General features: G+C 41.5%; 1 protein-coding gene across 6 annotated transcripts in view; it reads left to right on the top strand.

Moving 5' to 3' along the window:
- The window catches only part of AGPAT3 (1-acylglycerol-3-phosphate O-acyltransferase 3), a 95,297-nt gene extending 69,256 nt beyond the window's left edge, over positions 1-26,041 (top strand). For 3 of the 6 annotated variants that reach the window (XM_075098742.1, XM_075098728.1, XM_075098735.1), the window contains 8 exons: positions 8,019-8,245; positions 12,725-12,894; positions 13,091-13,252; positions 15,913-16,066; positions 16,518-16,620; positions 19,798-19,873; positions 22,146-22,344; positions 22,981-26,041. In XM_075098742.1, the coding sequence (XP_074954843.1) occupies positions 8,068-8,245; positions 12,725-12,894; positions 13,091-13,252; positions 15,913-16,066; positions 16,518-16,620; positions 19,798-19,873; positions 22,146-22,344; positions 22,981-23,069 (1,131 nt within the window). In that variant the 5' untranslated portion in view covers positions 8,019-8,067 and the 3' untranslated portion in view covers positions 23,070-26,041. Of the gene's footprint in view, positions 1-7,567; positions 7,689-7,823; positions 7,911-8,018; positions 8,246-12,724; positions 12,895-13,090; positions 13,253-15,912; positions 16,067-16,517; positions 16,621-19,797; positions 19,874-22,145; positions 22,345-22,980 lie in introns of those variants that run through there. The other 3 variants (XM_075098770.1, XM_075098752.1, XM_075098760.1) reach the window with 3 other exon arrangements.
- Positions 26,042-26,415: the final 374 nt, after the last annotated feature.

Here is a 26,415-nt window from a genome sequence, read left to right as displayed (position 1 = left end):
GGCGTGCATGTATACAAGGGAGAAACAGCACACAAACACCTACAAGCAGTTGTAAATGACATACTATAATAGAAACTATCCTAAGTTTACTAAACCATAAGGCAATGTTTGCCTTCCTGAAATAAAAACAAGTTACATGCATGCACAACCAGGTTTTGAAGTAGAGGGACTCCTTCGCTGGAAAGCTCAGTGGAGAATCCTGCAGTGTCTTGCAAGTACGGTGAGGCTGTTCTGTGGAAAAATTGATGTCAGCCTAGCTCAGTGATGCTCAGCCGTGATATCATCGAAATTGTCTGGGCTAGTTTTACCCAGTGAACTCACGGCAGAATCCCTCTAGTTTCCCTGTTGTGAACAGAAAATCCTAATGAAAATACCATTGTTCTCTTTGTTGATAGAGGTGCTTGCAGTGAGGGAGGTTTCTCAAGGAGTCCTGCTTCCTTGTGTTGGTTGCCTTGCATCCAGCAGATTTCTAAGCAGGTCAGGATTCATTTCTGTTATCTGGTCCATTTGTTTAAGTAGAGGCCGAGTTAACTGAGTGTGTATGATGAGGAGAAATTGAATTTGTGCACACTTGATCTCTTTTATTTTTTTTTGTATGTGCCGAGTGCAATGAAAGGAAATGGTTGAAATTAAATGTGGAAAATAGCCATTTTAATATTGCTTGTGTTTTCAGCTGTAATATTGTAGCAACATTAGAAAAATATAATTTCATCTCTAGCAGAGGCATAAGCACAGTGCTCTCGGCAGCTGGTGAGGAGGCTTAATCATGTCACTAACACTTCGTTTAGGGTGGGGAAGAGGGAAAACTGCCCCTCAAGTGCCGTGATATGTAGTATCAAGAGCTGTTTTATCCCCTTCTGGCTCCATCAAGTTGTTTGAATGTTTTTCTTTGCTTTGTTTACAGATCCTGTGGTCTTTTATCTACAAAATACAAGTTAAACAACTGCTTATCTTTACTTTTTTTTTCTTTTTAGAGCAACCCATATCTTGATAGGAAGCTGCCCCACATTTTAAAAGCAGGAAGTAGCGCTGGGGCTGAAGTCCTGCTGGGGTGTGGACCTCTTATGGATGCTCTTCACAGGGCAGTGGGGGGGGGTGTTGCCGTGGCAGGAGCTGCTCTGAGCACATAAAGGCCTCCCCACAGTGGGGCTATGCCCTAATGCGGCATTTGTGGGGTGAAGGAATAACTTTGTGTGGTCACTCCCCAATGGGGGTCACTGGTACACATACACTATTCACGTATGCATTTTCTTTTGTAACTTACTCTCTCCTAAAGTTTAATTGGTGAACTTATAGTCTTGTAATAATAAAATTAAAGATTTATAGAGTGGAGGAGGCATGAACAGGGACTAGTGTTTCTGTTAAGGATGTGTGCTTCTCCCATGGCTGTCATTGTTCTGAGTGACCATCACATCATACCTGGACTTAACTCCTGTGCTTTACCTATGGTGAAAGAATATGAAATAACTTTTCCAGGACCTCCCAGTCTGTTAAATGACAATGAACATCAGAGCAATGTGCACAGCTTTTTTTCTTCTCCTTTTTTTTTTTTTTTTTTTCCCTTTTTTAACCTTGAAGTACCAGCCTCTCATTAGGATGACAAGTTAAACAAAAGGCTTTCTATTTGATGGAAGTAGACTAATCTCATGAAAAATCTCTACAGATACTGAGCCAAACCTATTGACGCTAGTGGAAGTTCCTATTATTTAATGGACTTTTAGATTAAGACCAAAATAATAACTATATTTCAGACAGATAGTGGTGATAATCTTTTACTCCTGTCCTTTTCTAGAAGCTGGCTCTGGTGCTGTTTCAAAGCCAAATTTCAAGGAATAAGCTCTCACCTAATTTCATGATGGTAACTCAGTAACGTTTTTTCTTATTGAGATCATACTCCTAGTTCTCACAACTCAGAAAAAATATTTGCATCTTTGTGACCTAAGTTTGGCTTAAGGTGCTCTTCCATACATTTCAATTTTAGAAATTCATGACAAGCAAGATTTTTCATGAACTCTGAATCAGCCTTGCTTTTCATTTGAGGGATATGCAGGGAAATTAGACCTATATTGTGTCAGAAACTAAGATAGTCTTCCTGTCATGCTTAGGTTTAAAAGGCTAGGTCTATAGTAGACAGTTCGTAATGGTATGTGGGATGTGATTGAAGAGTTGACTATTTTTACAGCATATCTGGAGAAACCTTGGAAGAGACTGTTCAAATGGATACCAAAACTGTTGTTACACCTTATTTCCTTTCATTTGCTTATTAGCTATACTGACTCACTGTTGTTGATATAAGCTACATTTTCTCGCCTCCTTATACACCTGTTGTTGCCAGTGGTTCTTCTAAAATGATATTTCTAAAATAAATCAGGCCTGAGTGGAGACTGCTTTTAGTGGTATAATGGCAGAGTGGACAGGAGCCTCATGTTGCTTTTAAGTCTGGGGCAAAGCCCTGTGTAAATACTCTGTTGGTTTTGTATGGCTTTTGCATCCTGTGGGTCATGCTCCCAAATTCCTCACCCCAGAAAGAGATGCGGTACAATGTATGAAGTGGAAGACCATCAATTACCTACTTTCTTCCAGAATGTTTTCCTATAACAGGGGTATTTGCTATTAATATACTTTTAAAAGCTGGATAGACACTGTACTTTTGTCTTTTAGCTAGAAAAGTATTGCGTATTCTGCAAGGAGAAATTATTTTTTAGAGGTAATTGAGGTAATTACTTCTAAGCATTGAACGCAGCTCACAAGGCAATAAACCTGTTTTTGTGTGGTACGTCCCAGAAATGTCCAGGAAAACAATCTGCTGCCCCTGTGGCCATGTAATGCTTCTGTGGGATGCTAGAATGAACAGACTGGCACTTGTACTTTTATTTATCTACCAAACAGGTATAGGCAGTGGCATTGGAAGCTTTCCCTCACATCTCTGCCTAGACTGTTGGGTAGCTGGTTAGTATTCTTGGGTTTTCTGATATTGTATGGGGAGGTGAGGGAAAAGATGCTTATGCTGATGATTTTCCTAGCTGCTTTTAAAAGAGAAGTAGCCTGAGTCAGGCTATCAGAAAAATCTGGAGGGTAGAAAGTATACTGAGACAAGAGGCGTTTTCTTCAGCTCCTGCCTACTGCTATTTGTACCTGCCCTCTTCATACACATGAAGCAGCTCACGGAACAGATAATTCTCGCTTTGACTAAAAAAATGGGTTTTAATTTTCCATCTGTTTTCAGCAAGCAGAGTTTGTAGAGTTCTGAAAAATGGTGAGGAAACTCTTTGTTGGCCGCGACTCATGAAATGCCTTTTTGTACTGCTTCTGACTTGCAACCTTATTAGCCTTTCTTCATAGACAGGGTCTGCCAAGTTTATGCAGACATCAGGAAGGCTTACAAAGCTCAGTCTGAAAAATACAGTATTTTAAAATATGATGGTAAAAGGTAGAATTCAGTATTTGTAAGGCTTTCACACTGGAACAGGCTGCCCAGAGAGGTGGTGGAGTCACCATCCCTGGAGGTGTTTAAAAGACGTGTAGACGGGCGCTTCAGGGCATGGTTTGGGAGGCATGGTGGTGTTGGGCTGACGGTTGGACTTTGATGTTCTTAGAGGTCTTTTCCGACCTTAATGATTCTATGATTTTATGAATTCTTCAACTGGTGAAAATGTTGGGAGGTAGGTAAAATACCAGAATTCAGGGTGGCAGCAACTCATTCAGAGTAAAAGATGTCTGTAATTAGTTTCATAAGTGGAGATAAATACGGTACAGTAGAGCGGAAGCAGCTGGAAAAAGGCAACAGACCATGCTCAGAAAAACTGGAGGCAAAAGACTAGAGATGTAAGCAGTGGCTGCTGCAGTTTTTGTTGTTGTCAAACTCATTAATTCTCACTGGGTTGGAATATTAGAATCAGTGGACTGATTCCTAATTTCATGCTCATATTTGTGCAAATGTCATGAACTTCAGAGGAATTGTATGCACATGATAGCAATAAATGAATTAAAACCTGGAGTTTGAACTGGAAAAACTGTTACAGAATGACTAGTGGCTGAGTTTTTAATTGAGTTCATAAATAATTACACATTTCATGAAATGGCTGTAATGTTCTTAGGGCATGTTGTGCATCTGGGTTATTTTTAACCTGATTTCTTAATGAAATGAAGCTGATGCAATCATGCCGTCTTTGTCATTCTCCCTTCTCATGGCTTTTGAACTTGGTGGCACGTTTCAGTGGCATTTATCAGAGGGGTAGAAGTCTCAAAGCAGTTTAATCATTGACTTTTATGAATGTAGAAAGCTGGGTAAAGGAAAAAGATTGTATTACTCCTGCTGCTGAGAGGCACATAGTACCTTTTAGATACCAATGAATCCCTGTGAACATGGAGCCTCAAAATGCAACTCTGTACCCAAGAAAGCTGTAGGACATCTGCCTCCTTGCCCTTTACTTGAGAGGTATATAAGTAAGGGAAGGAGCACAGAAGGATGCAAAGCATTTAAGAACTTTTTCATCAGAGAAGATAAAGATCAATGCTATGGGAGCAGCCTCTGACTTTGACAGTCAAATGACCCTGCAGGATAAGGCAATAAAAGGCAATGAAAGCGTGCCATTTGGTTTGACCTGGGTTTTACACTAGTGCTGTCCTGCATCTTGACTGTGAAGGGCAGGCACTTGGCAAGGGTGTGAAAGCAGAGAGAGTACTAAAGTAGCCCACAGTTCCCAGTGCGGCTGCACAGGAGGAAATGGGGGGTTGGTGGTGAAAGGTCAATGTTGTGAAGTTACAAGGTGCTTTAGGAAAAGAAAGGTGAAAAAAAAGTTTTTTACCAGCAGGTCTTTCAATATGCACATGATATGGGTATACTTTAAAAAAGCAAAAATGAATAGTGCTGAGACTTGCTGTCTTAAGCTAGGGCAGATGTTTACTTCCTAGGCAATTAGCTGATCTTAATATATGTGTCAGATTCAGAAGTGTTGCTTCTCCTCATTCCAGCAAATACTGATTTCCCCATGCTCTCCCCAGCCTGACCATGGGATTCAACAAAACAGCCGCTGACCACCCTTTGCCTGTTAGTCAGTCCCTGAATTGCCTGGCTGTCCTGCATGGGCATGGCCTACATGCAGAAAAGTCAAGAATCCCTGGGTTAAGATTAACTTCTAATTACCTTAAAAGTCAAGTACCGTTAAGTGAAAGATTGGCAAAAGGGACACTGGCAGGTTCTGTGCCCAGCATTGAAACTGTAAGGATCAGGCAGACGAGCCCATTTTTTAGTTGATCCCTTGTCCATTTTAAGAGGAAGTGCAAGTAAACCAGCTATGCTTTATGGAGCAGTTGGGCAAATGCTGTCCTCAAAAGGTGCCAGAGAGGAACCGGCTGTGCTTTGGCTCCTGTCCTCTTCACCCTGTAGCAATACTGGTAAGACTTGCAGTCCCTGGACGCACAGGGGTGCAGGGAGCCCGGGTGCAGGTGCACGAGGCGGCTGTGCCATGTTGCCAGCCAGAGCCGTGCAGCTCTGGAGTCCTGCCAGAGCAAGACCAGTACCCAGCATGTGGGGCAGGGTATTGGCGCACAAGTGATAAATCCTGCTTTCCACACATAACAAAGCCAGAGAAGCAATATGCTGCAATGTCTCCAGCTTTCTGTCTGGTAAAAACGATGTGTCCTTTTGGGTCCGTAACACAGCAACGTAATGTAATGGACAAATACCAGAGTGCTCTAGACTTTGCTCAAAGCAAAGAGGCTGTGGAAGTGAGGCCAAACCATTTTATTTCTATTTTTCCTCGTGCCATTTGTATGTGCTTTGGGCCCTGTCCAGAAGGGGCCAAGCTGAGCACTGAAAGGCGGTAAGTACTGGTCTAATGACTGATAGACATGGTCATCAGCAAAGCTGCTTGCATGTGGCTGTACAGAAGCCACGTAGGGATTCAAAAAATAGTTGGGGGGGAGGGGGTTGGGGAGGGGAGATTGTTCTTTTCTGTTTTGTTTGAACTGTTTTTTGAAAGAAACCAGATGAAGAGAATGACTCTGATCTTGGAAGTGAACAACTTGGTGTTTAATGTTTGGTGGTGCTTAATACAACGGCTCGAAGAATGTGCCAGTGGAAATTATAGGATCCCACTGCTGTGCTAGGAAGACAAATGCTGAATACCATGGCTACCTCCCATATGGTATGTGTGAGCGCTGTGCGGTGTTTTGGCTGTATGAGGCAACTGTACTCTGCCACCCTTAGAGGAGGGGAGAGGAAGGAGGGCTTCACTTGTTTCTTTTTAAACACGAGTCTCTGCTTCCCAAGAGCTGTTCTTAAAGTAATTTATTAGCGGAAAAAATGTTTCTTCCATTCTTACAGGGAAATATTGGGAGAACGTAGATTATTCATCATAAGCTTCAATATTGGCCTATTCAACTTGCTTTGCTTTCTGTGGTGGGCACAATAGTGGCTCTGTTGAAACAGACTTGGGGTTTTTTTCCCCTCTCTAATGTGATTCTGAAGTGAGTAGATTACTAATGATGCAAATAGATTTTAATTGCGCAAAAGCTAGACACACTGTGCCTTGAAAGGCAGTACCTGATATGTAGAAGAGATAGTAGAAAACAAGCTTTCACAAGTAAAATTCCTGTTGGGTTTTATAAATAGCACCAAATTGTAAACAGGTGGCAAATGAAAATGGTTTGGTTGCTCACAGCTGGCAGGTACTTTATTTTCAGGCAGTGGGAACTTCTGCATCACCTTTGGATGCTAGACTTGTCAAAAGTATTTGTTACCATCTACTGGTTGGTCTGGTCATTTGCAACACTTGTAAAAGCTGAGCATAAATCCTGTCAGCAAGCTTTGGCTGTGCAAGAAAACCAGGGCCATGCTTTTGGTTTTTTGGTGAACACTGAGGCTGTGGTTTGACAGCCTGGGTGGTTTCTGGTACTCAATGGGTCAAGAAGTCCTGTGCCAGGTAATGCAGGGTTTGGAATAAATCTGGTGGCTTGGTAAACACATTTTATTGGGTTAACTTTGTACTGCAGGATTTGTACTGGATCAGACTTGGCTGTCTAAACTACTGCTGGTTCAGGTATCACCCGTCTTTCTGCACCTGGTATTAATATGGCATATGCTCAGAGTTAAGTGAGCTGGCTAGTTCGGTGGAATCAAGATTCTGTGCCAAAGCCCTTTCCAGGTCAAGTTTGTACTGCTACATAGCCTAAGGTTTTTCTTTTATTTTACTTTTTACCTCACACTAAATGGTATATTTGATCATGGAACTGTGGCTTGACAAAGTGAGACATAATTAAACTTGTTCCAGCATGAGTTTTGGATGTGGGAATACCTGATTTCCATTTCCATGCCTTAGTGTTTGCCAGACTGATGCTCTGTCTTACCAGCCCTGCCCTCTTCGTCCTGAGATTCTCTTCAGGGTGACGAGCCTGTTCCCCAGATGGACTGCTGTACTCTTCTAGTTAAAGCAAATGCCCAACAAAGTCTCTGTAGCCCCCGGCAGCCCTCGTTCAGCACTTGTTCGTGAGAAGTATGTAGAGAGCCATGACTTTGAAGGCAGGCCAGGAAGTCATCGGTTCGTTTACGCAGCTCCAGAGGCTCGGCATGCCATTTATTGGGTGCAGGGTGCTGAGGCTCCTGTTGCAGTTCAGGGACAGCAACCCGTGAAGGTACAGCAGTCACGGTACAGCTTGTTTACCGACTGGGGCTCGGCTGCTTCACTGTGAGTGCAGGGGACTGTGTTCCCCCCGGCATTAAGTCCAATTATATGATCTTTGTTTGAAGAGAGGTGTGAGATTCATCTTCAGCAAACAACAATCGTCTTGGTGGGCTGTAAATTGCAAATAATGATTCCTTTCTATTTTTTGGAAGTGATTTGCACCATCAAGAGTTTATTGTGTGAAGACCTGAATGAGGCAGGATTGGAGAGTAGAGTGTTTATTGGGTAGGGTTCTGTTGCTGAAGTGGCATGGACCGTTTCAGGGCTCCCACTTTGCTCTTCCTCGGGGCATGTAAATCCAGTCTCTATTTGATTCTTTGCTTTCTCTTTCAGGACAGTTATTCTGAGTGACGGCCCTTGCACGCGCTTCTGAGTGGTTATCATGGGCTTCATTGCCTTCCTGAAGACCCAGTTCATAGTTCACCTCCTCATTGGGTTCGTCTTTGTTGTGAGTGGACTGATCATTAACTTCATTCAACTATGCACGCTAGTCCTCTGGCCCATAAACAAGCAGTTTTATCGCCGAGTAAACTGTCGCCTTGCCTATTCGCTTTGGAGCCGTGAGTATGCTTGAATGGAATGTGAGGGCTGGGGATGGAGAGGGGTGTGGGGTTTGTTTCTCTTTGTTAATTAAAGAAAAAAATATATATGTGCATGTATATGTATACACACAGAGACACATGAGAGAGAGAGAGAGAAGTGCTAAGTTAGAAGTAGTCTCTTTCAGAGCAGTTCAAAGCAGCCATCTTTTCTGAAATCTTGGGAAAACATACAAAAGTCAAGTGACTGATACATATTGTCATTGTGTTATTTAAAAGAAGTGGGAAGTAAAGCTCCTCCCCACCCCCAACCCTATCTTGACTGGTAGGAAATAGCTGTTTCTGTCTCAATACCATCTTTATCCTGCATCAGAGCCTGTGCTAAATGATGTGGAAGGGGGAATTCACAGGCACTGCTTCAGTTATTGAGCATATGTACAATATTGACCACTTAGGAGCACAAGCCAACTGTGTAGTCTGCGGAGAGAGATATCTGTCTTAAAGTATCTAGTGTAGATGCCTTTGTAGCTGAACTGTGTGACAACTTCAGAGTCCTCTTAAACCCTACAGTGTCAATCTGTGATGCCAGTGTCTCTGCTTGTGAGGAATTTGTCCTCTTCTGCCCATGGGACAGCTCTACAGTGAGTGCAGCTGCTTTCCTCTCCTCTGTCAGACCTTTGCAAAACTTCTTCCCGGTGGATGGCTTTTTTTTTCTTCTTGTACAGCTTAACAGGGGATTAGATTTCTGAAACGAATGTTTAGAAGGCCCCTTAGTCCAAATGTCACCTCCTGTTTCAGCAGTGAATCATCTAATTCATTTCCATTCTCCATCCCCTCCCAGTATGCACGGCCACTTACCTTAGTGCTCAGCTCAGCATCCAACTCCCACTTTGGGTAAATGAGTCACCTAAATGAGTGCTTAAATTACAGTTGAGCGGTCCACTGACAGGCACCCACATTTCTTAAATCATTGATGTGAAGTACTACCAATAAAAACTCTCCAAAGTATCTACTTCGGTTTCTTTTTAAGCTTGTTGTCCTTGTCCTTCCTGTGCTTTTTGTCCTACCTATTGAGAATGTTGTCTGAGCACCACAGGAGAAAGGAAGTTAAATAGAGAATGGTAGGCAAACTGTCAGGAGAAAGGGTATTGTAATGGAAGAACTTATAGTTGGACACTTCAAAATTAGCTTGGTTGGAGGGGAATGGGGATATATGGGACTTTTTTTTTTCCTTTTAATTTGCTTGTAAGAATTTCTTAATGTGCTTTTAATAATCTAGAAGCTGATCTCATCCTGAAAACTATTGTTGCACTGATACTCTGTCTTTTCTGAGGATATGAGCAGCTTGTGTCTGTAAGGCTGTAGGTTCACACCCTTGATTTCTACAAATTAGCATTGTGCATGGAAAAACCACCTTTAAAATGCTGTTATCTTATCTTGTATGCACTGGAAATAACCTACACTGTTCAAAAAGGTTTGGAGAGGCTAAGTAGATAATAGGGTTGTACCTAGGATAACTCCTCTTGTATAGCCTGTTATAAATTAAATGATTGAGAAATTAAGTTATGAAAATCAACATAAATGTTATATGGGATTGCAGAGTACTGATGGCCTGCAATGGAAGAGCTGACAGAATATGCACTTAAATTGTGATGTATAACGAATTAAGTAAGCCGTGTAAATGCAACAGTTCAAATGTTGCCATTCATAATGAAATATATTTCATTATGGGGAAGCCTTCTGGCGATGAAACTGTAAGTTGGTGTTCTGTTCCAGATGCTCATTTTGCTCGCTTACACCAAAGTGTTTAGGTTTAAGCTGAGGGTGTTCATGTGAGAGCTGTCTATTAGAACAGAAGCTGCTCTGCCCGTCCAGCAGAGGATCGGTGCGCAGGGGTAGATACACAGGTGATCATGTGCCTGGCAAGGTTCTATAGCCCACTGAAAATCAGGCTGTATTCTTACTGTATCTTTTCTCAAATACATAAAGCACAGCTTCAGAAGGGGAAGGAGGTAGACTCTGTTCAGTGTTCATGGCAAACATTTAGGAAAAAAATGTCTCTCGGGCTCTGGCCTCAACGTAAACCCTTTGCAGCACATGTGATTCGTGACGGGTAGTCTGTACTTCAAGCTCTCCTACATCAGCTCCTTTCAGATGACTCACACCTTTGGAAAGTACAGCGCATTTGGTTTAGTCCAGTTGCAAAAATAATCTCTCAGATGTTAGTACTTTAAACTGAGGGGGTGCGCTGTGCCTCTTGCTTGCTTTGTTTCTGGGTGCTTGCAAGGCCATAAACCCAGCTGCTTTAGCATCTGTGAGCCCCAGCCACAGGAGGGCGTTTGTTGTGAGGTGTTGCTTGTCCTCTATAGGAAGCATCCCAAGCAGAGCAAGTGTTACCGTCCCTTCGTTCAGAAGGGTGAGCTTGCTGTAGCATCAGCAGGATCAGTGCCACGCAAAATAGCTGTAACCCACAAACCAAAAAAAGCAAATGGGCCCACTCCCAGTTATAATTACATCATTTACCAGTACACTTGTAAAGGACAATCTGTTTCCTCATATTAATTCTCTGGCTCATCAACCCTCCTCTCTCAGTATGAACTCTGGCAAATCTCTCGGCAAAGCTTCCTCCACTATTTTAGAGTGAATGATACAAGAAATGCTCTGCAGAAAATCATCCACACCTGCCGCTGCAGAATCTTCCTCAAAATCAGAAAAAAAACCCACTTTATTTTTTATAAGAAAATGCAACAACTGTAGCAGGTACTGGAGATGTTCCTCAGTACATAGACAGCAATGGAAAGGGAAAATCGCTCAGAGTACCACGCTGTGTTTGGTACCACTACTCCATTCTCCTGGCCATCTGCTTGGAAGAGCATAGGTCTTGACTGAGGGCACTCTTGGTGCCCTCTTTCCCCTTTTACTGAGCCAGGATAACCACAGCAAGAAAGGTAAGTGATCACATTGTTTGCAGAGGATGCAAAGCTGGAAAGCAATGATACAAACCTCTAGCTGGTCTAAACTATTCTGTCTTTCCTCTGCTGTATTTCCAGCTGACCAGGGTGAGTCTTGAAAATTACATAGGGGAATAACCTGGTGGATAAGTGGTCACATGGGGGATATAAGTGAAAAAACTAATGCTAGAGAAGCTATGTAATTTCAGCAGACCAGGATGGGTTTTCCCTATCATTCACCCAAATACTGTGTTTGCCTTATCTCTGATGTGGTGCAAAACTGGACCCAGTCTTATTTAGCAGCATGGATAGATTACCCTGTCGTGATCCCACTGGTCAGAAGCCCTTCTGCAGGAAAGTGCTGCTCCATTTAGCAAAACAAAGGCCCCTCAATGGAAAGCTGAAATACTACGTGGCAGAATCTGATGCAGAGAAGGAAGTGGGTGCCCTCCAGTTTTGACCCTGCAAGTTGGTCGTAGTAATGTGGGAAGAGTTGGACTTTTTAACTGCCATAGTTGTACAGCCAGGTTTTGATTGCATCTATATCTCATTGAAATGAGAAAATACCAATGACTATAGTTTGTATGGAAGCAAATCTTCCTACTGGGAGAATGAACTATTCTCTTACTTTTTATAGTTGTCCCATGATACAAGCAATGCCTACCATCTGCCTGGTTGTACTGAAATGAGAGAAATAGGCTAACCATAGCAACTACATTCAGTGCATGCTGAATTTACGTGGAAAGGGTTTTTTTAAGATAAAGAAAGGGAAGGAGGTTTTAAGAAGAGTGGGTAACAAAGGAAATGTTCAGGGTGGAGTAAGAGAGATGTTGGGATATTGAAAAGCTAGAGAAGACAGAGGAGAAAGGATGCTTTTTTTTTTTTTTTTTTTTTTTTTCTCTCCAATAAAAGACAGACATGATTTACCTTTCCTGGCTTTGCCTGGGTATTTCGATGAATTAGCTCAATTATCTGGTGCTTCTGACTCTGTGTTGATGACCATAACCCAGAACGATCAGAATCCTGTGTTCTAATATTAAAATCTATTGCAGAAGATCTATGGCACTGTATCCCTTTAAAAGCCCTTTATTGGTCTGTTTACCTCCATAAAGCTTGTTTCATGTTGAGTAAAAGCATTAGACGGTGTCTGTGCATATTTTGTATTCCACCTGAGAGAAACTGTACTCATTTAGTGGAGCAATCAATGGCTCAACTGTCTGTTTTCAGGCACAAAGTTTTGGTTTTTTTTCCAGTGATCATAAAACTTCACATTCATAATATCAGGCCCAAACTAATCACTGTTAAAAACTTGTTAAATTATCCATAATGCATATACCTAGTGCCCTAAAGACTGCTTAAGGATGGTGATGTTATTTGGTCTATACCTGTCTAAGCTGTCATTTCGTCTCTGCTGGGTTGGATTGAAAAGGTGACAGTGTTGTTGGGAATCAGAAGAGAATAGGCACTGAATAGGGCTGGAGATGAAATGCTAAATACTTTCTGTAAGCGGCACCCTAACTCCTCTTTCCATCTTTGTCATGTTTGTCAGAGTTGGTAATGCTGCTGGAATGGTGGTCAGGCACAGAGTGCACCTTGTTCTCAGACGAGGCCACGGTGAACACCTTTGGAAAAGAGCACGTCATCATCATCTTGAATCACAACTTTGAAATCGACTTCTTGTGCGGCTGGACTATGACAGAGCGCTTTGGAGTGCTAGGGGTATGTGGGGCCATGAGCTTTCCCTCCACCTGGAGGACTATAGGTCTGTTTAAAACCCATGCACACAGAGTTTCTTTGCATTTGAGTTTCCAGATATAACTCCATTAACTTCATCATCTTAACTTGAATGTCTTTGATCTCATTGTACCAATTGGCAAATGTCATTTTTGAATTGTTATTTTTGGTTTTCTCCAAGAGTTCCAAAGTTCTTGCTAAGAGAGAGCTACTATATGTGCCCCTAATTGGCTGGACGTGGTACTTCCTTGAGATTGTCTTCTGCAAAAGGAAATGGGAGGAAGACAGAGATACCGTTATTGAAGGATTAAAGCAGTTGGCTGATTATCCTGAATATATGTGGGTAAGTGTCAAGTTCCTCCTCTAGTGCTGACTGCTAGAAGTGGAATGGTGATGGAGATAATCCTGTGGTATCGTAGCCTGATCTGTCAGGAGAGGGTTGCTCACTGCTTTCTTCAAGTGTTTTCAAGAAAAACCTGTGTTTCAGAAGGTCTTTTGGGATATGCTGGTAAAGCGTTGCTCTGTTTGCCTGTTGGTAAGGGAAGTCATTTGGGAAACAGTTCAGAAGCTTGCATAGATGATTAGAAGCTTGACAGTAAATTATAAATCAGGCTTGTGTAATACTTGTTAATTTTGTCTGAACTTATTTTTACCTTTGAAAAAAAAATAACAGCCCATATTTGACTACTAAATCTATATAACCCTAAGCTACATTTTCTGAGGTAGGCTAAAAGGACGCCTAAATAAAAATGTTTTTTTCCTGAGAAGTGAGTGAATTTGGAAGGGGAGGGGGAATGCACAGACCATGGATTTTGGTAGGAAGTTCTTGTTAGTAGGTTCATTGATCTGTGAAATGACAGGTTTCCCAAAAAGTCTCTTTGCGAACAAAATGCAAGCTTACACCAGCTTTTGCAGTTAGGCTTTTCCTTTTTATTTTGACATTATTTTAAGTCAAAGGTGAAACATCTATGTTTCATTATGTGCAATGTTGTTAGATTTTACTGCAGCAACACAGTGGTATAATAAACCTATTAACCTTCTTTAGCTTTGAATGCAAACATTTTGATAAATTTAGTGGTTTGCTTTTATAGCAGCATGCATGTAATACACAGTTATTTGGCTCATAAAACATTTTAAGAGGCTTTTTTGTGCATTTTAAGTGATTTTTCAGTATTATCCAGTACAGCTTGTTAAAATGAATAGTGAAATAGTAAGCCTTAACTAGTACATTGTGAATGTGTCATTCGTGATTTTCTGTCATTATAAAGATATAAAAAATAAGAATCTGGAAAATGTATTTTAAACTACTTAATTGCTTGAATATATGGATGTGAACTACATTTAGTATATCCTCCTGATTAGTGTTGTGAAAAAAAAGAAAAAATAAAAAACCCTACCAATTAAAAATATCTCAAGACTGTACTTTAGTTGCAAATCTATAATTTTAATGATTCTACAATCGAGAACCAAGGACTAGTCTCTAGGGAAAACAACTAGAAAAAATAAATGCAAAACGTAGTTAGCATTGATTATTTAAATCAACGCTTCCTGCTTGGTAATTTAAATCATGATTAAAATTGGCTTGAGTAAATCAATTTCCTAACTGTTGTGCATTCTAAATGCCACAGTTAGGACTGTCTGTGCAACCTTCCTTCACGAGGTCTTTCTCACACGTGCACTGCAGCGCAGTCTCTACCTCGCTCGCATACTTGGTCCGGAAGGGTCACAGCGCTGTTAAGTAGAAGAGGGTGAGAATTTGATAAAGAGGAAAGCGCTTGCATTGCAGACTGGGGTTGAGATTGTGGTGTTACCCTCTGTACCTTGTGCTATCCTCGCCACTTGATGGTGATGGTTGGTCAGATTTTCATAATGAATGTGCCCTCAAGGGCCAAATAAAGATTGCAGGACCAGCTCCCGTTCTGCCACTGCACTCTGGCAGGTCTAGCTCTCGTGTCTGTGGCTTCGTGGTTTTAACATTCATTTGACTTACCTTTTCTGGTGCACAGTATGTAGATAAACTACAGAGAAATAGGCAAGCAACCACAGTACTGACAAGTAGCAGATGTACAGTGATGCATTCGACCAGTCTTTCTTCTGAGTTGCAATGTTAGGGTTGCATGATATTGCTGTGAGAAAGTAGCAGCAGCCTGTGCTTTTTCCCCCCGGTTGCTTGCCAGGGATGCAGACATTTGTGCATTCAAATGCAGCAATGCTTTTCCATTGCTGGTGCAATGGGAATGATATACATCCTTCAAAAAGGCCAGGGATAAAAAGAAACTCACCCTAGGGCCCTCAGAAGGGCTTTGTTTTTCTGTTCTTGGTGTTGCATTGCTTCTGGTCTAGAGCAGAGGCAATACAGAGGCTGGAGAAGGACAGATCAATGTTTTGTGCTGCTTTAAGTCCATATGGAAGGATTTAAGTCTTCTTAATAGTTACTTAGGATACCACAGTCAGATTGGTGCCCTACAAAATGAAAAAGGTAAAGGTTTTAGGGAAAGGCACCATTTCTTATGAACAGAACTGATAAAAATGCAAAAAAAAAAAAACAAACCAAAAATAGAAAAGCTTTCAGACAAACAAGTCTGTCCTCAGATGAGTAATTCTGGTTCTACAGTACAAATTTGAAATGAAGTAGCTAGTGATTAATGTGGTTTCTTCCTAAAGTGGTAGTGTACTGATATTTGGATTGCTTTTTCTGATCTGTAGATTAGGTCGTTGCCCGCCAGCCAAAGGCTTCAGGGATTTTTCTAAGTAAATGTTTCAGGTGTAACCATTTAGACTTTTTGTTGCCTTAAATTTGGTACCAGTGTTGTTAAAATTAAATATAATTGTAAATGAGTTGTGAGGCGGTGCTTATGCCTAATACCTGATGCTCAAATGAGACAACTGAAGCATGTGCGCATGCATGGATGTATGTTTATGTTACACAAATTTTCAGTGTTCTGCTTGGATTCTTGTGACCACAAGATGTCCTTCTTTTCGCCTTTTGTCTCATGGCACTAGTTTCTCCTGTACTGTGAAGGAACTCGTTTTACAGAGACCAAGCATCGTATCAGTATGGAGGTGGCTGAATCCAAGGGGTTGCCTAAACTGAAATACCACCTGCTGCCCAGAACCAAAGGTTTCACCACTGCTGTCCAGTGTCTCAGGGGAACAGGTACTGGCAAGCTGCTACTTGTTATTTGCATTAATTGTAATGTGTCGTTTAGTATACTCTGTGTAGCTTAGTGTAGTATACCCTATTGTTCATTACATCCGTTACAATTAGTCAGTTGGCAGTGATAAGCGTTCAGCCTGTCAGCCATTAATTTGTGCCACATAACTCTCAGATACCAGTCTTAAAAAATAATAAACCTTTCATGTATGTCACTGTTGCTTAGTTGATCAAGTTGTCTTGCATTTTGATAACACACCTGCTGCGTAGATGGGAATGTCAGGTGGCTGATACAGGTAAATACAGCACGTAAACAAAGTAGCGAAGGACTCTGCTACCTGACATCATTAATGCAAGGCTTGCACGAGGCCCTGTTGCTGTCTAATGCAAGGATGCTGGCAACGTGGTTGCTAGGATCGCTGATATAACAGCCATATTTTCTTTTTTGTAACAGTTTCAGCAGTGTATGATGTAACACTAAATTTCAGAGGGAACAAGAACCCGTCTTTATTAGGAATTCTTTATGGAAAGAAATATGAAGCAGATATGTGTGTAAGGTGAGCATATAATGATGGAGGTGAGCCCTAAGATGCGTGCTTTGGCATGTTGAAGTGTATTCAGATTTTACAGGGTAATGTCCTTTGCTGTAGTCTCCTTTTCCTTATCCTTCAAGTTTCTCTGCAGGCTACAAAGACCTCCCCGTTTCCCCCCCTGCTTTAGTTTGCTTTCGTGCGTGAGATCCCATGATATCACCTGCTCAAGTCAGAGAGCACTGGGCAGACATTTTAAGCCTGGGTATGACCACATTGTCGTTATGGAGTTTCCCCAACTTTTGTGCACTGAGGGCACTAGTCCACATTTTTCCTTTCTCTGCTGGGAAGAGAAAACCATCTGTTCTGCTCCCCTCCCAGTCCCCTGTGAGCATATGCGTAGTATAATTAGCCTGTCCGACATGAGTAGTCTCTTGTAATGAATGGCATAAAGCTCCTTACTCTGCCAGTTTCTCTCCTTCTCTCACATGGTTTGATTAGCAGATTAGAACTTAAATAATGCTGAAATTCAGACATTGTATGAATGAGGTGGTACATTCCTCACATTCCTCATTATTCTTTGCCTGAAAGAGTAACTGCTCCACGCAGCACATAAACACGTGCATGCACACGCACACGTGCATGCACACACACACGTGCTTTCTCTTGCTTGCTTTCTCCTAGTTGCCGCCTCCTTTAAAGGCTTCCTTGTGATCATAAAAACTACCAACCCTTTTCTGTTTAATTTCTTCCTTTCCATTTTATGTTTGGACCTGACAAACAACTTGGTTGGTCTTTCCATGGTTATTTTGGCAGTTCACTACTTCTCTGGGGTCCTCACCCGCACTTTGGAAAACATTGCTACTTCCTAGTGATGAGGTTGACGTTTTGTTTCTAAAAGGAAAAAAAAAATTTAAAAGCCTTGCTGTTTCCCCCCACACCGTTCTCCTCTGGCCGTGAGTCTCTGCATTGCAGATGCATGGTACTGGCTCTAGACCTTGTCCTTCTAACGAAAGCAGGTGGGTCTTGCCAGAGCCTGCAACAGTGAAAGACTTTGTAGGGAATCACTGATTATCCATTGTGTCGAGCTATAGCAGCAGCAGTTTTGTGGAAGAAATGCTATCCCAGGAGAGGCAGAGCGCTGCAGCCCTAGTGGGGAAGGGAAGGACACATGTTCCAGTTCTGTTATCAGATACTGCAACTTCCACAACATTTTAGTCATTCAGTTGGGAAGAAGGCTGTGGAGTGGTGGGGAGAGAGGTGGGGTCACTCATTTGCAAGGGGTTTCATTTTGACTATTTATACTTGCCACACATATTCCTGATGAGGAGGAAGGTGAGCAGGCAGCTTACCAGCTAGCAAAACAGCTGGTCAGGCGGTTGTCACCTGTAATTCCATACTGATGGCAGATGCATGTAACATGTCTAGTTAGATCTGGGGTACCCATGCATAGATGTACATCTGTATAATTACACACTGAAGAGTGACTGCATTCAGTTAAGTATCCTATGGATTGCTAATGAAGAGGCAAGTTGGTTTTCTTTGTTGGTAAGATAGTGGGAGGAAAGAAGAGAAATGTAATTTTCAGTAGTTGTTAGAAGAGGTTTGGGATCATAAAACTTTGTTGAGGATAATGTTGCCAGGTAAAATTACTAGTTGTACCCTATTTAAAAAACTAATGACTATGTTCAGGTAATTTTGGTTTAAGAGATTGGTGGACTGAATAAACATTCTCAAGATGCTTTTCTGCGCTTGAAGCTTTTTCTCTGTTTTGGAGCGGAAGCTGTGAGAATAAGGAAACTATTTTTATAGTCTTTTTGCTGAAAATTGAACGTGTCCTTAATGTGCCAGCAGACTTAGCTTAGCTCAGAAAAAGGAAGCACGTAAGCTCTTGTTCTTGTTATATGCGTATGCAATTACCTGTGCAGAGGTAAGAAGCTTAGCTCTCTGTGGAGGATCCAGTCTTTCTCCTGACTGACTTCAGAGAAAATAATCAGCTAAAGTACCAAACGTTGCTGTGAGTACCCTCTAGTGGCGATAGCAATACAGCAACAACTTTACCAAAGAGCTTTCAGCAAATTATTTTTTACTGAGCTTTTATTGCGCGTTGTTTGTATTAATTGAGCCGCTCCTTCTCATAGAGCTAATGAAAGTAAATCTGTGAAATCTGGTGTTCAATTCATTTATGGGATGCAGAAATTTTTAGAAATGTATTAGAATACCTTTCCTCTGCAGCTGCAGACTCGAAAGCTTTAGTTCGTACTGTGGAAATGCATTTCCTGGTTGAACAGCAGCAAATAAGTTGTATCTGGGATCACTGTTTCTAGAGCCCTCCCAGAGGTCACCCTTCTATTCTTACTGCCCTGCTGTAGGAGGGCCCCGATACAGTCCAAATGTTGCCAAAATATGTTTGAGCTGAGGGTAAGGTGTGTGCCGGCCCTCTACACACTGAGCAACTTCTTTCTGAATTGATCAGGAGTGAGATGTGTGCCACTGAGAAAGGAGACAATACCTTTGTGAGCGTGTTAGTGGCCTACCTCAGAAAATAAAAGAAAGCCGGTTGGCTCTTCACCACTAGAAAAAGGTTCTTAGAAGGTGCCTGTTCTCAGTGGGGTCGGTCAGTACGTAGAGCTGGGCATAATTTTCATATGCACCCAGAACTGCATGCCTGAATCTGTAGGGCTGGAAAGGCAAGGAAAGAGAAGTGCAGTCACTGTAGAAGATGATATTTTCCTTAGAATTGGTACGAAGTGAATTTTTAACCGTCCCTCCCATTCCTTCCACAGTGGGGTTTTCACTAACAAAATGTAACAAACCGTTATCCTGGGGTTTGCCACTTTCTTGTCTTTTCCCAGCTCTGGGTGCCTCAATCTGAGCTCACTGGGAATCAGCCAGTGGCAGTTCCAGTGAAGGAAGAACAGTGTTTGAATGGGAAATGCTTGTTTTACTGATGTGCTCTGAAATTGATAGGAGCTTGTACAGTTTCTTTTGTCTTAGGAATCTGAGTGTGAGGTAGAGAATCAGGTGTTACTTAAGTCGCAGCTCTTCTCTGCATTTAAGACCTCTGCCATCAGTGACAGTATTACCTGTAGCTTATGCCTTTCATTGCATAGAACAACTTCCCTAGTAGAAGTCTAGATTCAAATACCTGGATTTTCCCTTAATTCTCTTTTTTCCCCTTTTTTAACCTCTCTACTAAACTAGGAGATTTCCTTTGGAAGATATCCCCCAAGATGAAAAGGAAGCTGCAAATTGGCTTCATAAGCTTTACCAGGAAAAGGTAAACAGCTTTGCTTTTCTTTTGTTTTCTTTTCTTTCTTTTGGGACTTTCATGGGGGTAATGTATTAAAGTAATGCACACTCTCCACTGGATGGAGAGAAGAGATGGAAAAATTATGTACAATTTGGCAGCCACGCCTCACACTGCTGGAAGGAGCAGTACAGAAGAGCCCCTTTGCTGCAGAGGGCTGGCTAGAGCATAGGTCTCAAATTGCTGGGAAGCACAATGGGGTTCAGAGGTACGCCTGAGTTGCAGAAGACTAATAGTAATCCACAGTTTTTTATATTCTTCAGCTCTTGAGTCTCTGTCATACTTTTCTAGAAGCTCCATTTTCCCTGTGGGTGTTTTAGGGCAATCAAGAATAGTGATAGTAACTGTGTGTCAGGGACAGCCAGTCCCAGCTCTTAGCTGAAATTGTCCTTTGCTTTCATGTTTCTTCCACTGTCACTTTCCTTCTGCCTCCTGGTAATACCTCTGCAGTGGTGTGTGACACAGTACAGACAGTGCCTGGGATCTCCTGCCAGGGACTGGTGTAGCACGTGGCCACCATACCTTCAAACAGCTCAAAGCTTTTCCTTGTGTCTTTTCTTTTTTTACCTTAGACGGTTAATTTCCTGACCCACAGATTTAACAGTTCTGTGGGGAGGAGAGAACTGTCATTAACGTTGCCCAGCCCTAACTGGTGGATTGCTGAACTTGAGATGTGTGTCTTGATTTTTGTGTTGCTTATTGTTGTGGGGGAACAGAGGAGCACAGAAACTTGAACTATCTCAGGCTTTCTTCTGCTACAGTGACCTGTGCTGCAGCATTTCCAAGCTTACGCTTAGCCTGTTGGTAGGCAGCAGGTTGTTTATAAGGGTCTGGAAGTCCCCTTCTGAGTTTCATTTTGTTCATTTTAAGCTAATTTGTTTGAATACCTAAGCTGTATTTCAATTAAGGGAAGAGGAGTTATCTTACAAAAAGCAGGAGCCATCATCGCCTTCCCACCTCCCATTAGCAGATATATCAAACTATCTTGTGGGTTAGTTCGTGTAATGTGGGATTAGTGAGCTTAAAAAAAAATAAAAATTAAAACATTTGGGATCCTTGAATCCCGCCTCCTGTTATCTGGGACATGCCATCATGTAATTTCCCTTGTGAAAAGGCTCTTAGGTGCAAGAATTCCTTCTGATATTGCCTGGCTGGAGGAGCAGACGTTAAGGTGTATGTTACAGGAGTGGTCTTTCTCTGCTTGGCTCCTGCTTTGTTAAACAGTAAATGCAGAGCTAAGCAGATGCAGCACGGAGCTTTCACTCCACTTGGTGCCATTCCTTAGGCAGAATGCTCTGATTTGCTTGCAGATGGGAGGGCTTGGTGTTCCTTGCTGGCGTTGGCTGTACCTCCGTTCAACTTTGGTGTAAGGTGTTGCTGGGGAGGTATTACTATATATATATATATATATGGGTATTTTATATACTGATCTTATGGTGGTAGCAATATGTTGTAACTGGAGTCCTTAAAGTGCTCTTCCCACACAAAGGGTATGTCCTCAAAAGGCTGTGTTATTGGCAAGGAATGCCTTGCACTTCTCAGACCTTTATAAGGGAAGCTAAAAGAAAAACCATTTAAGTGGGAACAATAAGAAACCGCCAAACTTGAGCCATCCTTGGTAGGGCCTTGGAAACCTTACAGAACATTCTTACAAACTGAGGGAAGACTGTGGGCATGCTGCTCCTTTGAGTGTTATGTTTCATGCTTGCATCTCTCTGCAAGCTCAGCTCAGGATGCAGCTGCTCTGTTGAAGTCTTGGGGTTATGGCTAGGACAGTGCTGTCTCTGCTGCATAGCTTGTGCTTTGCTTTCCTCTTCTGGCTGTATATACAGGAATTTTCTGCTGTGCTTTGCTAAATCATGCTGACCTTTTTGGAATTAAAAATGGGAAGAAAAAGCATCCAGGAAAGAGGCAGGTAGTGTCTGAACTGGCCTCTGGCCTGATGCTGCCCTAAGTTCCGAAACAGTTAAGAGAAGAGATGAAGGTATTTGGTAGTGGAGGCCTGATATGGTTTCAGTTTCTGATGGTGGCCAAGATTGCCTTCAAAGGGCTAATACAGCAGCCTTGGCAGTCAACAGAGATGCCCAAATGAATGACAGAAGATGGACATGGATGCTGTGTACTCTTGATGGGTATTTCCCACGGATACTGTCCTTGATGTTGTCCTGGAATTGACTAGTTTTGGATTGCTTGGTGCAAACATATTATGAACATGTTTTCTTCTATTTTCTCTTTCTCCCAGGATGCTTTGCAAGAGATGTATAATCAGGAAGGCATATTTCCTGGCCAACAGTTTAAACCTCCTAGGAGACCATGGACTCTCCTAAACTTCCTTTTTTGGGCCACAGTTCTCCTCTCTCCTCTCTTCACCTTTGGCTTCGGAGTTTTTGCAAGTGGATCACCTCTCCTTATCCTTGCATTCCTGGGACTTGTTGGAGCAGGTAATAAAAGCAGAGGAGATGCCAAGCCTAGAGTGACATGTAACAGAATCCATTACCTCCAATAAGTTCTGTGTATTAATTAATATAAATGGGGCTTGCAGAGAGTATTTGGAGCTCACTCTGTAGTCCTTATGTTATATAGCATTTTTATTACTTCAGAAGCTTTAATCCAGGCAGGCTTGCCTTCAGATCTTAGGCAATTTCTGTAGCAATCAATAGCAAGTGAGTCTTGTAGCCCATTATTATGGTGCCCAAAGGAAGCAACACTCTTACTGCACACCTTGTCTGTGAATTAAAAAAAAAACAACACCCAAAACCAAACCACCCAAAAAACCCCAAACACCCAAAACCCAAATGGGGGTGGGGGTGGGGATATGCTTCGGTGTTCATACTTCCCATTCTGTTAATCAACATAGAAGCATTAATTATATTTTTAAATCTGGATTGTCCTCCTCTTTTAGTGACATCTGACCTGTGATCCGTGTGCAGCCTCATACAGCACACTGTTGTCTGTAGTAACTGCTGCCTTCAGGATTGGGTTAACTCATGTTGGTTCTGCTTGTGTGTTTACATGTAACTTCCTAAATCCTTGAACTGGTTTTAATACGCCTCCCGTTTCTCTATTATTTCTTAAAGCTTCCTTTGGAGTTCGTAGACTGATAGGAGTAACTGAAATAGAAAAAGGCTCCAGCTATGGCAACCAAGAATTCAAGAAAAAGGAATAACTGACAGATACAGTTCAGCACATGTAACCAGACTATGGTATCCGATTAACTTCAGTTAAAAAACAACAACAAACACTTAGAAACTATCTTTTTCTTAATAACTGATGACTAATATTAATGAATAAAACTTGAGCCAAGAATGAAGAAGTCGGAGGCATCAACTGAAGAGAACACATCAACCTTCTGCCTGTTTAAGGATTACTGTAGTCAAACTGTGGGAGAAAATCTGGGGTGGGGTGGAAGAAGAAACTAATTTTTCTTGCTTTGTTGGGGGACTTGGGGGTGGGGGAAGAAAAGAGGGCATTGGCCATGGCCACAAGCATCTTCAGATGACTGAATACACTGGTTTCTGTCAAGACCACTACACTCAGTTTTACAGGAGCCACCGAATGTTTCCTCTTGCTAAAGCCAACGTAATGTTTGTTGATTTCCAACTTTTTTTACTAATGAGCCAGGAAAATAGGACCCTTTTTAAACTAATTGACAGATATTCATTGGGTTAGAGTCATTTTGGAAGGGCTGTGTTGTCATGGCTATAGATGAAATCCTATTTGTATGTTACTTTTTATTTTCAGGCAATGTCTTAAAACTTCTGTAATGCGAGAGAACGGATAGTGGAGTTTGGAAGCAGTGCATTATTGATCAGTATGTACCATAGAACAGATCCACTAGTATTAAAACAGTATAAAGTTCTCATCATATCTCCTGCTAACTGCTCAAGGCTGTTTAATTTCGAAATGTTACTTCGGTCTTGAGCGTTGTTTGCCCTGTTTCACATCATACGTGTACGATAATCTTGAATCTGTTTGGGTTTGTTTTGTTTTCTGAATTAATGGTGACCATGGGATTTGGAATTGTGCAAAGAAGAAAATTTATCAATTGTCCTGATGTTTTATCCTCCTTTTATTTCTGTTTGTATCTCTCATCACCAAAGTCCAGTTCAGCCAACCTCTCTCAGTAAACTGGGAGGCAGAAATCAGCACAATAGTTTGCAAAATGTCTTATTTACAAAAATTTGAAAAGGAGAGGTCTGTAGCAATCGGATTTTGAATACTGGCATCTCTTGAACTGTTAATGAGAGTTTTGACATTGATTCAAATGGGGCCAGGATCTTACCCTGTGTGCTGTAATGATAGGGTGTGCTGCACTTTCTACTTGGTCGTGCTTTAGATGTTAATGTGAAGTATATTACAAGGTGAGCTGTGCTGTTAAGCATTAGAAAGAGAATGGGATCTCTTCAGGGATTTTAAATACCTAGTTTTGCTTGTTGACCTTCGGTTTTTTCCACTGAAAATTAGAGACAGAATCATGGCTGTACCTGTCTTTTTTTTTTTTTTTTTCCCCCTTTTTTACGAATGCACAGTCTGAGATTTTTGTAGATTGCTGCTGTATGCGTAGCTGGAGAATTATTTGCAAACAGATGGGAGCTACCTGTTTGTTCAAGTCTGAAGGCCGCAGTCTGCATTTGGCTATGATCAGGGGTCGGTGAAATGTGTTGCAGATCTACGGCTGAGGGCAGAAGCTGACCCTGGGGCTCTGTATTTTCAACCCAGCTGCCACTAAAATATTTCTCTCCCTTCTGTAAAGAGCTGATCTTATCAGAGCACTGGTCGTTATTTTCGTTTTTGCTTTAGTAAGCGAGATAAGGGAGTAATAATGTACCTTCTTTTCGTATTTACTCTAACTGTTGGAATGTAACCTCTTCTCCCAAAGGTTTTTCTGTTTTCAAACACTGGAAGAGCAATTTTGTAACTTAGAAAAATACTTTACTTGGGGTCATTAATCACTGTTCTGTCATGCACTTGATTTTAATTTGTGGTCTTCTCAACAAGAGGATTTGAAGGATGACATACGTTGTCTGTCTCCCATTAGACATCCTCACTGAATCACTGTACCCATAGCCCCAGCATTAGTATGTCATCTTTTTCCCCCTCAATAAATCTTCCCTAAGATAGGGGATGAAAAACTGTTCTTAATGTTAGTGGAATTTGGAATATGCTTTGGGAATTGAGAACTGAGCCTAGCCATGACTGTTTTCCTTGCTGGATGTGTTTGTACTCTGTCCTTAAATAGGGTTAGACTTCCAAATGCCGATAAATATAACTCTGTGACTTTTCCCTGTGTTTTAACTGGAGGACTAAAAGCAGCGGGCTTTTCTTTCTTTTCTTTATTCTTTTTTTTCTTTTTTCTTAAGTAATTCAGTAATGGATGTAATTCTTGCTTCTTAGAAAGATGTTACAAATGCTGTATACTTGCTTCCTGAAGATGATATTGAGTATATATAAATTGTACTGGCTTAGCAGAGTGAAGCTTGCAAAGCAGGCTGACCATTGACTATGTTTTATAATTATATTTTGAGCAGTATACTAATGGACATGAAAAGAATTTCGCAAAATAAATCCCTTCTTAATGCTGAGAAGAGGGGGGATGCTTAAAGGAGGAGGGAATTAATAGCCTTTTCTCTTCACAGGATTCTTTTCTCCTCTTAGTGCATGTAACTTCCTATTAGGAATCACGGGATTAGTGCATGTACATCAAGGGGAGAATAATCAACACTTCATATTTTCTTATAACTTATTGGTCATGCTTTCTTTTTGAAAATATAATAAATACATAATCAGTTACTTACATTTTACTCTTCTAAACAGACATATCAGTAACGATTTGGAAAAAGAGAATACACAGCAATGCACAAAACAGTAAAAAACCAACACAAAACTCTTAATTTTGAATTTTATCCCCTCAAATAGGGGTTTTTATACACGCGCGCGCACACGTACACAGACTATGTATAAATTTAAAATGACTGGAAATAGCTGAAGTTAATGTCACTAATGAAGATTAGCAGGTGGCTTGGATTGGAAAAGTGAGCATAGATTTTATATCTTATTTTCTTCTGGTTTAATAGAACATAGCTTGTATATTTGACTACCAAGCCCTTGAAGAGCAATAATAAACAAAAATATATCCTGGTTTTTGTCTTCTGCTTTTCAACCATGCTAGGTTTATTAAACTTAAAGCTATGGGAGCGTTTTCTCTCTCCACCTTTCAAAACTTTCATTTATTCCTTGATTGTTTAGACTAGATACCATGTTCTCCAGTACAGACTTGCAGGCTGACTGCCATGGAGTTCAGCACTGACTCCGAAGATGAATGTTCTCAGACCAATATGGACAGATGCTATCCTCTTGGCCTTGGCAGCGCTTGTCGTCATCATGAAGAACAATGATGCTGCTCTCAGAGTGGGATTTGCTGTTCCAAGGTAGCATCATGTTGATCTACGTCTAAGAACCTGGTGGGAAAGCTCGGAGACTGCTGGCATTGTGGCATCTCTGTTAGGAAGGCA

Source organism: Phalacrocorax aristotelis, chromosome 1, assembly GCF_949628215.1.
Source record: "Phalacrocorax aristotelis chromosome 1, bGulAri2.1, whole genome shotgun sequence".
Taxonomy (NCBI): domain Eukaryota; kingdom Metazoa; phylum Chordata; class Aves; order Suliformes; family Phalacrocoracidae; genus Phalacrocorax; species Phalacrocorax aristotelis.
This window is presented reverse-complemented; position numbering and strand designations above follow the sequence as displayed.